This window comes from Netta rufina (genome assembly GCF_964035555.1).
Source record: "Netta rufina genome assembly, chromosome: 5".
NCBI classification, from domain to species: domain Eukaryota; kingdom Metazoa; phylum Chordata; class Aves; order Anseriformes; family Anatidae; genus Netta; species Netta rufina.
Genome location: NC_140128.1, coordinates 42,548,306 through 42,561,915, shown reverse-complemented (window position 1 = coordinate 42,561,915; position 13,610 = coordinate 42,548,306). Strand labels below are relative to the sequence as shown.

Below are 13,610 nucleotides of genomic sequence, written 5' to 3'. Positions count from 1 at the left end.
TGCCTCGGGCAGCTGAGAGCATGGTCAGCATGAGGCACACCAGGGATTTTGCTGTGGAATGCAGAAGCTGCTTGTATCAGACTGGTTTCCATCATTCCTATCAGTAGGCTCATTTAAAATCAATTTCTCCTTTCCCCCACTCCCAACCACCCCTTGCCCAGGGGATATGATTTTATGTGAAGAGACCCACAGCATAGTTGGCCAAGTGCAAAATAAACGTAGTAAAGATCTCCTTTACATAAAAAAAACTTTTGTAAATTGTTCTCCGGAGGGAGAGCTAGCAGACATGACAGAACTGAAAACACCTATGTATATGACTATTTCTTTTTAACATTTGACAAATACCTTGAGCTGTTTAGCTAAACTCCTAATAAATGAAGAAAGGGCTCTTTACATTTAATGATGAACAGAAAGCATTGCAATGCATAATGGAAGAGTAACAGAACCAGCAGGCACTTTCAGCATTTAGGACACAGCCTTCCCTGAGCCTTTTACAGAGAAGTCAAACTTCTGGTGAGGACTGCACTCAACATTTATAATGCACTCATAATTGATAATGGAAACAACTGAATATGTGATCTGTAAACGACTGTCATCTTTGACTGTGGCTTGTCTAAGGCTCAGTCCAAACATTGAAGTTTATAAAATGTCCCTCAGCACTGTAGCAGCAAACATTCAGGGCTCCATGCCAGGCACTCTTGTGTGTTATTAATTATTGGGAACATGCCTGCCTTCTGTTTTCATTTCCTGACATTAATGGATATCACTTGTAGTACAATTATAAGCACAGCTACTCATTTGGAGTGACTCAACACATACCCCAACAAAATGACTGACATCAGAAAAGATCTGCTTCTGATAATGCTTGAAGCAAACAAGATACACACAACTTTTGTGAAGTCTGACTGACCACACTCATAAAGTACTACAACATGCTCCACAGGCTCTGATGAAGGGCAGCACTGGAGTTCTCTCTAGTAAAGGGATCTACCCTGCAGGCAATGGAGAAACGTTTGTGTGATTGACATCGGCCCAGCACGACCAGCTTTGAGAAGAATCAGAACTTTTAGGGAAGTGCTTGCACTCTTTGCAAACCAGAGTGATCAAACTTTATTACCAAAAAGTCAAACCCATAATTGAAAGAGAAGAAATTTTTCAATTATTTCACCTTTCCTCTTTAGATCATGATGATAATGGCACAAGTTCATTTTTGGGACATTTTGTACTCTGACGTTATCCTAAAGAAAACACAGTTTGTTGTACATACAGACTTAATCTTAGCTTGAGTGCTCTTTAGCAATCTGTCCAAGCAGGCAAATTGAAGCACTAAAACAACTACGCAGTGCAAACAAAGTTTACTCAAAATCATCCAGCAGTCGTGAACAAATCAATGACACCCATTGTAAATTTCAGGGTGCAGTGTCTGTTGATCAGTCCAGCTGAAGTCCATGCATAACTTACACAAATCCTTTGCTTGAAATTAAAGGATACTTCAGTTCTGAAGACCATGATTTAATTTTAAGTCTGCCTATTTACCTTACAGCTTCACACTGCTGCTACATCTGTTCTGCGAACAGGACAAAAAGAGAAGATGTCCCCAGCAGCAGCTTTTATGACTGCACTGGAAGGCAAATCAGCTGCTAGGACTTCTGTCCTTTCAACGTGACACTGAACCAACCAGATCATTTGCCTATCACTAGCTGCCATCCAGACACTGTTCTATATTACATCCTGAGCTACTTTAAGTGGTGATATGTAGTCATAATGGGCTTGGAAAACATTTGAATAAACTGATACAAGTACTCACAAGTTCACACTGATAGTCTAGTTGCATGCATTCCCCTGCAGGTTCTCAGGGCAGAACTCCTGGGATATTTCAGCCTGCTTTCTCAGACTACATTTTTGCAATAGTAGAATTATGCTTAAACCTCAATTAGACAGCTCTTCCCCACTTATTTCCTGTTTAGCCCTGAAATGCTACAATTCATCATATGCATTCAATAATTCCAAACAACTCTTTCCCTCGTCCTGATCTAGAAGAAACTAGTATCTGTTTTTGAAGTTTTAGCCTGAAAGTTCACAGGATAGAAACCACACTTTCCTAAAAATTTGCTGAGAGATACTTCTGGGGAGAAGTAGCTCCTCTCATTCAAATATATTTTCTGACACCAGGAGTGCATTAATCCATTATATAGTAGTAGGCCTACAGCAATTCAAAAGTAATATTTTAGTATTTAAATGTTTTGATGCTAAATTTGCATACAAGTTCTTTTTAGAAAGGCTTTTAATCAATAGTATGGAACAGAGTGGGACTTGGACTCTGATCACAAAACCTCAGGTCCCTCAGATGAAGTAATTTCTCGGCAAATATCAGCAGCAAGAGGATCTGAATGTCCAACTGAAATAAAAGATTTAATTCATTCATGCTTAATTCATTCCATTCAGAAAGTGATTGCTTCCTACTGAATACCTAAGGCCCAAAAGAATTTGACCCTTAAGACAGTTTAATTCTCAGTAAGACTGATAATTTTCTTGGACTCAACTCCAAACTTTGTACTAGGATACAAGATGAAGTGGTTAGGACTGCTACAGTTGTGGCTCTTTAAAATGACCAGTGGTTTAATTAAAAAAAAAAAAAAAGTCATTTTTCATCCAGTGTCATCACAGGAACACAGGAAAATTAATGATGTGGTCCTAAGCTAGAACTCTAACATGAAACAATTAATGCATTCATTGTAAGTGGTAAATGGTTATGCACAGAACTACAGATGATGTGAAATTAGACCAACTGCTGTAACGCAGAACAAGTATTCCTTCATATGATTGACGTGATACATAAAATATCTGTGGATCTAAAGTCACGATTTAGTTCACTGAAACATGATCACATGAAAGTGCTCTTTTTTTTTTTTTTTTAACCAAATCATTGACACTTTTTCAGAGGTCTGCCAAGTCATCCTAAGAGTTACAAGCTATGACCTTGTCTCTCCTGGCATGCTATAGTTACTAATGTTGACAGGGGATGGGAGAAGATAACCCGTTCTTAAACTCCTATCTCCAATACTGTATTCTCCAATTCTGTATTTTTCTCCACAAAGAAAATGGTGGGCATTATCTTTTTGCCAAACGTGAATCTCAGAAGTTTAGCCATGAAGTTAATAAAGGCTACTTAAAAAGTTTCAGTAATACACCAGTGCCAGTACAAATATTATCCTTGAGCAACGTAGGTCGGGAGACAGATCTGGACTAACAAATCTGTAAACACAAACTGGATCAGAACACTGTAGTCCCAGCCCCTAAGACCCCAATTCAATTTTGAACTAAATTCAAAAAAGAAAAATTTTTCATCATTGCCACCAATATTAAAGCTGTCAAAGACCCAACACGTCTGTTATTCAGCAGCTGCAGAAACAGGTGCAGGTCTGCATATTCAGATCTTCCTTCAGATGTCCAGGTAGGCACTCACATTATCATAATCAGAGCTGGATTTGTGAGTGACACGCAATACCCAATCCTTGTTGTTACAGCAAAAGAAGAATCAAAGCAAAATATACATACATATATATATATATATATATATATATATATATTGTTAAAGGCACAGATTCTAGCCCTGCATTCACAAAGGGGTTTTTTTGTAGGAGCTGGAATCATGAGCACTTCACTGATTGTGGTGTCCTGAGGATACAGCAGTTTGTTGGAGAGTTTTGTTGTTTTATTGTTATTAAGAGAATTAGAAATATGTCTTCTCTAATTCCTGTGCTTTTTATGTTTCTAAACCTGAACTAATTTGGTGGAAAATTTTGATGACATGACTAAATTGTTCAAATGGCAGGCGTTTTGTTTTTGAGCTAGGCAGGTAATGTTTTCTACAAACACAGATTAATAAGCAACAGCTTTCTCATTTAAATGAACACAGGTCACTGTATCATCCCACTTTGTGAAATGAACATCAAAGACGAAGCAATTCTCTGATCAGTTCAACACACGTAAACACCTCAGAGACACAGCACAGTGAATTACTGGTCTTTTGGATAAAAACTGAAGTACCACTGGTTTTTGAGAAGCAGTTGACTATCACAGCTCCTTCTCAGACAACTCACCAAAGCCTCACAGAGAAGTGGCTGCTAGGAAAGGATGAAGGAGCCTGGTTTCATCACCATTAAAATGGTGAGTCTGAGCAAAGCTGCAGCTCATCAGGCATTTCTCTCTGCTTAAAAACTACATTAAGAGCCCCTTGATCTCTATGACAGGTCAGTGTAACTGCTTTTACTACCACACGTTCAAAGTGGGGAACTGACTGGAGCTAAAATAAGCTTTTGGGGGCTGGATATCTTTTTAGCTAGAATCAGTTCCAGAACTGAAAACATGCACTGTTGGCATCAGTTAGGACATAACTGTGGGCATAATTAAGCTGGAAGGTTTGGCTAAAATGAGGACTCTTTCAGTTCAGTGCTGAGCAAATGGAGAGTGAGGTTCAAAATCCAAGTCTCTGTATACACGTTCTGCTGGGAAGCATTCAGCTCACTTGAAATAGGAGCATTTGACGGCGGTACTCTTTGCATGTTTTGACCCAGTGGTGGAGAAAGGATGAGATACTGACAAACAATTCTATTTAAGCATGTCTTTTCCATGAATATTAGTCTTTCTTTAGTGTCCTCCTCCCACAAGCCACTTAACTTTCTTTTCTCACATTAGCAAAAATAATTACACACATTTTGCATATAAAAAGGTGACAAAATTCAAAAAAGCTCAACATCCTCCCCCCACCCTCCAGTCCTTTGGAGATTAACTCAGTTCCAAGATTTCAAAAGGCAAATATGGCACAAAAGAATGGAAATTAAGTTAAAAAAATCAATTTTATAAATATTCTTCCTCTGTACAATTTTCACAGCCCCATCCCTCCCACCCATTTTTATTCACATTTTTAAAAAAAATGTCCCACCCCTATTTAACTTTAAATCATAAAATATATATTTTAAATCTGTTCATATTTAAAAATATTTACAGGAAAAGTTCCTTCTGTTGAGGTCATGAGGAGTCTGTACAAGGAGAGGGTGGAGGGGGGTAGAGGTGAAAATAGCTTCGTTCTGTGGCAGGAGATGGAGGGCAACTTTCTTCTGCCGACATATACTGGCTGCGAGGTGTGGGTGGAGGGGGATAAGGGTCTGAGTCTGAATTTAAATCTATATAGTATTTGTTGGCCTTCCATCGGCTGGTAGTATAGTCACTGTCACACACATCTGTGCTGCATGGGGTTGTGGGTGGAGCTATCCCTCGTATAAGGTAAGGCCTGCAAAGAAAATGAAAAAGAAAATGCACGGGCATTAGTTGTAATTTGGGGAAAAGGGAAACAAAGAGATTGAAAACGAATGCCTTTGTGTTCCCAGTCAAGAGAGCTGTTTATTCATTCTATATGAGCCATAACTATGGCTTTCATAGAAACCAAACAAGAAGTACTTCCACTGTGCTAAATTTGAATGGCACAGTCACCCACAGCCAGCAGAGCATTATGATAGCCCCTGACCAGATGGATCTATAGATCTGGACAGCCAGAGAAGACCACCATGACCATTTAGTCCAGTCACTAACAAATAGGTCAATCCACCAAAGTTTTAACAGAAAACACCGAAATTCTCTACACAGGATGCTAAGGCACCATAACAAAGCAATATATACATTGCACATGTTTTATTCTTAATCAGCAACACTGTGTTGAAAGGTGTTAAACCCTGTTATATCAAAATAGGATGCAAATCTATTGTTTAAGGTCACAGCTGGCATAATCTAAATTTGAATGGTCATTTATGAATGGAGGGAAAGATGGCATTTTTACCTTGTTCAAAACAAACAAACAAAGTCCAAACAAGAACATTTTGCTTAAGATCCAAAACTAAAGGACGGGTCAACAGAAAATTTATCTAAGCTGTACCTGTAAGATCTCGTGGTTGAAGGAATGTTTGAGGAATAAAACATCTCTGCATTATACAGGGAGCGATCAGTAGCTGGGGACGGAGGTGGGTTCAAGATCTAGGAAAAATAAAAAGCAGTATGTAAGTCTGAGTTCATTATACAGCTCTATTTATTTTGAAAAGATTACTCATGTCTTCAACAGGTCACTCTGCCTTATTTTGGTTTCATTCCCTTGCTGTTTGGATAGATTAATGCATTTTTTAAAGGTCACATAAGTTCACTATGAGAGATTAACTCTGGTCTTAGGTACATTGCAGGTCTTCTGTGTTCTCGTGGTAAAGGGAATTTTCTTCCTTGCTGCACTCACTGTGCTGCTGGAAGGCTGATGTAAAGCTGGAAACTGGACCCAGTTTTTATGAATCTCAGTGCAGTTCCTTGGACGTAAGGACTGACATCATCCTCAGCAAATGCTAATAGGAAAAAAGTCTGTTCGACCTCCAGGTCTTAAACTTACCACCATACAATAGTAGGGTCAGGAGGCCCAGTTTGGCACAGTTCACAATGCGAAGAGCCTAGGAGCTAAGAAATAGTCACAGCCTGCCCTAGCCTGTGCGCGCATGTACATGATTGCTGATAACCCTTAATCTATGAAAACAGCTTGTTATGATTCAGGATAAATAGAATTCCTTTAGGGTTCTTACCCCTCTAGCAGGAAGCAGAACCTGTGACATGGCCAGCAGGACAGTGGCCTAAAACTAAGGAGAGTGCTTCATCCCTTCCAATGCAGAAAACCATTGCATCGCTGCTGATGGCAAGGCCTTGCTACTGTTGTGAGCATCTTCTGAGCAGCCTTTCTAGGGCATTCTGCTGAGCTACAGCCTGCCACAGTAACTGTGACAGCATCCTTCCTCAGCCTCTGTCCTTCTCTCGCAGTAATACTGTAAGATCACTGGAACAGAGATCATCCTTTACGTCTTCACTGTGCAGTGTCTATCAAAATGACTCCTGGCCATTGAGCTGAGCTCATCAGCACCTACAATAATACTGATAATGTGACTAATAATGTCAAGCCCAGCATCCAGACTTCATGTGAAGGCAGACAAGCTTGAATACCACACATTGCCAGCTGTGGGGGATGATAACTAATTGCCCCAAGAACCTCATCCAGAATTCTACTTCTGAATCCTCTTGGTCTATCCTGATCTGCATCAACAACACTCCACATTCAGATAAAATACAGCAAAAAGTGTCAGCCAGGATGCCTGTGGCCAGGTTCTCAGATATATAAACTAGCATAGTTTCTAATTCTTCCCTAGTCTGTATCAGACTATCCATCAGTACTACTAAGGTGTATTAAACAAATATTGGGCAGTGAGGGGGAAGCCAAGACATCTAGACACTCAGACCACTTGTCTTTGTTGTCAACATAAAGCTAGGTAATTAGTTACCAGGTAGAACTGACCAAAACATTTGGATCAGCAGTAAAGCCCTGACAACAGCCTCTGTATAAGAATCTGGCACCCCACCTTTCCTAAACAAAAGGCTGATATTGTCCCTTAAAGTCCTGGCTCACAAAGCCCTGAACTGAAAGGACAGAAGAATTACCAGTAGCAATCAGGTTAGTTTAGGCCAGCAGCCTTATTGAAGAGTCTGGGTCAAATGTAGATACTATATAAAGGCAGAGCCAGGATCAGCTTTTGGGCTTCTTTTGTCTTTCAAGATTTAAGATTTTTTCTTTTCAATAAATCCACCTACATTTTTTCTATTCATCCTTTTTAGTGTGGCACTGACACAACAACCATGTACTAGCATGAAATTGTTCAGCAAGTTTCAGAGATGCTGGTGAAGCATGAAACAAACTAAATTAGGAGGTCCGCTGAATTCCAGTATCTGCTAGCCATGACTAGCCTGGCTTCACTGAGAAGGTAACGTAGAAAATACGTCTAACCAATTTTACCTTTTCAGTTAATAAGCTCATCACAGTCATCTCTCCTCCATCTTTACCCTTCTTTAAGGGGAGACAACATGCCTGTCACTAGGCAAAACCCCATCAATCAAAATGCCCATACATAATATAACAGTTTACATGTACACAAAGGCACATACATGTACACCCACACGATATGTGGGCTCCCAATTAAACACTAATGAAAAACCACCTCAGCAGCTAGAATATTAATTTTACAAACTTGTGCAAACAGAAAAGTGAATGGATTTACTGCTCAAAAGCACTAAGGAAAAAACTGTCATATGACCAAATACTGGCAATGAGTAAACTTAGATCTCTCCTATGTATTCTTAGAGCTTCTTTTCCATTCATACTATACATCTTTGAAATCAGGAAATTGATTTGGGGACTAAAATTCTGTCACTTCCAACAGTTAAAAGCCACAAGCAGGTTAAGTTAAAACTGAAAAAAAAAAAAAAAACAAGCAAACATAACCACCTCTTCAGGTACCAGCATTTTCTCCCAGTGTGAACACTTGGTTCTTTGATTCAATAATCATCACTTCAGGTAAAGAGCAAGCTGAGCTTATTTCTTATGCATTTTCATTCTACTCTTTGTCTTTTCATTCCATGTGTGCCTGCTGTATTATACAGCACAAAATGTCATTGGGCCACTGACATCAGTTCACAAAGAGCAAAAGAGGTACAAAGGTATCTCAAGACAGAAGAACAGAAATGCTCAGGAACAACCCAACTGAGTATCACTCTAATAACAAAACATTTTAGACATTATATAGTATTGTGTAACCTTGGTGAAATACAACAAAGCCCTTTTGTGAAGTTCAGCAGGTGTTGGACTAGGCCTGTATTTTTCATAAACAGTACCACCCAAGAACAACTGTTATTAACTTCCTATGTAGTAGCAAAAATTTTCATCTTCATTTTCTTGAGAAGTGGATCTAATTCACATCTATATTTTCAAGACATACCTGAGGGTAGAAAGTGGCTTTAGTGCTGGATGAGCTACTAGAAGAAGCTCCAGTAACGTGATTTCTGTCATACAAGGGGGCACCACTGCTTCCTCCCATGAGGCTCATGGAGCTAATCATAGACTTTCCACAAGAGATGCCTACAATGAAACAGAGACAAAAGCAAGGTTAGGCAAACCACAACTTCATAGAATCACACAATCACAGAATTGTCTAGGCTGGAAGAGACGTCCAAGATCACCTAGTCCAACCTCTGACCTAACACTAACAAGTCTCCCACTAAACCATATCACTAAGCTCTACATCTAAACGTCTTTTAAAGACCTCTAAGGATGGTGACTCAACCACTTCCCTGGGCAGCCCATTCCAATGCCTTAACAACCCTTTCAGTAAAGAAGTATTTCCTAATATCCAACCTAAACCTCCCTGGTGCAACTTCAGCCCATTCCCCCTCATCCTGTCACCAGGCACGTGGGAGAACAGACCTATTCCCAGGTCACTACAGCCTACTTTAATGTCCCTATAGAAAGCAATATGGTCGCCCGAGCCTCCTCTTCTCCAGGCTGAACAAGCCCAGCTCCCTCAGCCGCTCCTCATAAGACTTGTTCTCCAGACCCCTCACCAGCTTTGTCACCCTTCTCTGGACTCAGTCGAGCACCTCAAAGTCCTTCTTGTAGCGAGGGGCCCAAAACTGAACACAGTACTCAAGGTGCGGCCTCACCAGAGCCAAGTAAAGGGGGACGATCACCTCCCTCGCCCTGCTGGTCACGCTGTTCCTGATACAAGCCAGGATGCTGTTGGCCTTCTTGGCCACCTGAGCACACTGCTGGCTCATATTCAGCTGACTAAACAGCTTTCCAACCACTCATCTCCCAGCCTGTAGCTCTGCTTGGGCTCTGCCCCAGGTGCAGGACCCGGCATTTGGCCTTGTTGAACTTCATACAGTTGACCTCAGCCCATTGATCCAGCCTTTCCAGATCCTTTGCATCTACCGATGCAAAACAGCAAACAAGTCCACAGCTTGGCAAACCCATGCAACTCGGTCATCACTTTTGGAATGATCTTTTATATAAAAACTTCAGGATCACAAGGAACAACATATTTTCAAATTTATGTTTTGTAAAGAAAACATCTCATCCCCAGACCACCTATTGTGTCTCTGCAGCAGTGAACTCCTCAAAAACAACCGTCACAGTGCCGAGGAAGGGATCTCTAGAACAGCTGATCCAAACTTTCCACAAAATCGCTAATTAAAAAATTTTCCAATTAAACAAACTCATGCATTTGCCAAAAACAATCAAAACAAACAAACAAACAAACATTATACATTGCTTAAGAGAAAAAAGGCAGAGACCTACAAAGTTTTAATTTTTTTCATTTCCATCCAAAGAAATTTAACTGCAAATTCATGAACAAGAGCAAAAAATAATTAACCTTACTGAAAAAAAATATCATTGCTTAAACTGAAAATCAACAGAAGAAAAAGGAAGGAAATCTGGGTGACAGGAAAAGGGGAAGAAAACATCCTCCAATCTGTTTAATTCCATGATGCACTTAAATCAGGCAATAGATTTTCAGCTTCTTCCTATCAGAATATCCAGTTCTAATGAAAGAGTTTAGTTTGGAAGTTTTCAGAAATTTTTGAGACTTGGGACATAATATATTACAAGCAGTGAGCATTTGTGAGCATCTTTTATGGCCACTTTGCTTTTTTGAAATGCCATGCTATTAATAAATTATGTCTTCTCTTTAGAATTAACATCAATGATAAGATTTTTCAGATGTTGTAATTAAAAAAAACAAACAAACAACAATACAGAGACAAAAATCTATGGTAGCAGGATTAGGAAATAAACCCAACAAATATGAACAGGGATCAGAATGACAACTCAGATCAGCACCCACGGTGCTACAGATTAAAAACCACTAATACTTTCTTTAATTAAAAAAGCTTTTATATGAAGTCCAATTCAGAACACCACTGCAAAGATTTCACCTGCAATGATTTCATCTTCAAATTTTATTTCCTACCACAAAACCTCCTGATAACCATAAAAGCATAGTTTAAACAGGAACAGCTGACCACAGTCATTAAAAAGCAAAAAAGAGTATCTGGTTGTCTTCAAAATCATGGCTAGAAGAAACCAACAGTTAGCACATCTCAAAATCTTGTTTATATGAAGAAATGCCACATCTTTTCACTGGTCTGTGAGTTTATCATTTATCTGATTTTAAGATGACAGGAAAAACAGACTCTAAGCACTCTGAAATATGGATTTCTTGCATTCTGACCCAGTCTGGTAGGTTTACAGGTGACCATTTACATTACAGCTTCCTGAATAAGAAATATTCTTTCTTCTCAGGCCTTTATAGTTAGGAAATTATTATTTCCTCTATGAAAAGTATATTTTATATTTGTAAAATCATTCAAAATACATCACTTAATTGTTTACTTTGGGTTGTTATCTATTAGCTGAATATCCCAGCCTTTTTAAGTCCTTCAGTCTCATCTTAATATCTGCATACAAGTCTCTGGATCGGTGTTTTGATTACTTTGCAAGGTAGAGAAGTTTTGCTGTTTTACAGATGGAGGACTGAGACACAGAGAGAATACAAATACTTTGTCCAAAACAAACAGGAAATTTATCTCAGAGATGGACTAAACCAGAGGGGATGTTTTCGTTACATTTCAGGCACTGAGCAGCCAGACTGCAAAACCACACCCAGACTGCTTATGTTCTTCCACATTTGTTGTTGTAACTTTGGGGAGGGATGTTTAGCCCCTGCTTTAATGTATTACATTAGCCTAAGCTTCTTCACTTCTTTTCTCTGGTTCTTTCCACTGCGAAAGAACTTATCCACCCTGAGCACACAGGGGAAAGCTGTGTGAAGACCTTTGAATGTACAGGACAGAAACAAGGACATCGGAGTACAAGGCACAAAGAACAGAACAGAGCTCTCACTAAGACCCTGAATGGCACAAAGCATTCTTAGTTTCCAATACTGTGCATGGTTCACTACTCTTCATAGTGTTTTGCAGGCCTCAAGTAAGAAGTATTATGCAAAACACAGACTCCATTACATACACCAGGAAGTTAAAGGGGGTGTTTTTCACAGGCGAAGTATTTATATAGTGTCTATCTTCTTTGATAAATGTGTACATGCAATCTAGGGAAAAAATGTAGTTAAAAATCTAGTGATTTTCTAGGTCCATAGTGAACTGCATCTAGTAGTTTTTGCAAATTTGATCCAAATCACAGATTTATACCAAAACCACAGAGCAGATCAACAACACCATTTCTGCTCTTTGAAATCCCTACCTCTAGGACGATTAACCTGCAAAACCTGTAAAAAATACATATATCTAGACAATGTAACTCATTAGGGTTCTTACCATCCTTACCAGTAAAAGTGCCATGCTGAGAACTTCCTGGAGCGATAAAGTTAAGAGGGACGTGAGGGGTTCCACTGACGTACTCATGTGGAAAGGGGCTATTGGGCCCGGCATAGCGCTGACACACCACTCGCTGGCAAACAAAGTACATTCCTCCCATGACAAATAGGGACAGTATTATCCCAATGACAGGACCGATGGCACTGCTGTGGGGTTGTGGTTCATCTGAGGCTGGCTTTGTTTTTTCTGGAAAGAGAAGGAAAAAACAAGGAGGTTATTAAACATGGCACTACGTATGACGCTGTCCCAGAGCATGTGCAGCACATCAGTCAGCTCCCAGTCATTCACACAGTGTCTTTGAAAGTCTCTGCACCAAACTCAGGCATAATTTTATCTATTCTGATTTAACACACAACACACCACCATGCCCTTCCTTACCCTCCATGTACTTAAAGAAGTCATACCAAGCTACTCTCCTTTCTGTCTAGCAATTCATCTCGTAATAGGATTCCTTATCATGTTGATATAATAATAGCCCATGCAGTTTTATTTACTCTACACCCTCAAAATCTGTTAGAGGACGCTCATAAACAATTCCTTATCCATAGAGGAATCTGGTCTCCCAAAAGCCATTTGGACTAGCAATACCATTAAAAAAATAAAAGTCTTCACTGGTGGGGAAGCTATGGTGGATCTCTTCATACCTCAAATATCCCTTAAACAGAATACTTTTCCCTCCTAAAATGTCACTAAGTAACTTGTTTTCTAAAAGGAACCTTACAAATTGGAGGAAAAGCACAACTCAAAATACCTTTAATACTTTCTACTTTTTATTTCTTTTCCTCTTATTTACAGCCTAGTGTTAAATAATAAAAAGTGCTGCAGTATTTGAGATGAGTTTTGTACTTCATCTCATATTGACTATGGGCAACACATTCCAAATTATTCCCAAATTCTTGCCTTTCAGTTGAAAGAAATGCAGAAGAACTGAAATTTGAGAAGGAGGATAAAGGAAATACAAAGATCTATCAATAAACTTTTAACAGCTCAACAAGAATTCATTTCTGTTGTACTTATTAGTTCATAACAGCTTTTATTGCAGCTGAGGACGTAATCTTTAAATAGGCAGATTAGTTCAGATATGATACCAGAAAAAAGCGAAGACAAAATTAAAACATATTCCTAATTTAAAGCACAAAATTCTCAATTCTAGCTTTTTTTTTTTAATGCAAGATTCTTATCCTGAAAGTAGCAAACATTTTTACTACCTACTTGACTACCATTATACGCTCCCTTAATCTGCCCCACTGCGTGAAACTTCATGCACTAGTCACCCAGATGACACAAAAAAGGGAATATGCAAGCAG

The 13,610-nt window shown here is 39.3% G+C and overlaps 1 protein-coding gene across 1 annotated transcript in view; it reads right to left on the bottom strand.

Moving 5' to 3' along the window:
- Window positions 1–4,950: 4,950 nt before the first annotated feature.
- LRP5 (LDL receptor related protein 5) overlaps window positions 4,951–13,610 on the bottom strand; it is a 145,006-nt gene continuing 136,346 nt past the window's right edge. The window contains exons 20-23 of the mRNA XM_084287838.1: window positions 12,253–12,489; window positions 8,850–8,989; window positions 5,933–6,030; window positions 4,951–5,293 (exon numbers count right to left, since the gene is read on the bottom strand). Coding sequence (XP_084143964.1) covers window positions 5,032–5,293; window positions 5,933–6,030; window positions 8,850–8,989; window positions 12,253–12,489 — 737 coding nt within the window. The 3' untranslated portion in view covers window positions 4,951–5,031. The remainder of the gene's footprint in view (window positions 5,294–5,932; window positions 6,031–8,849; window positions 8,990–12,252; window positions 12,490–13,610) is intronic.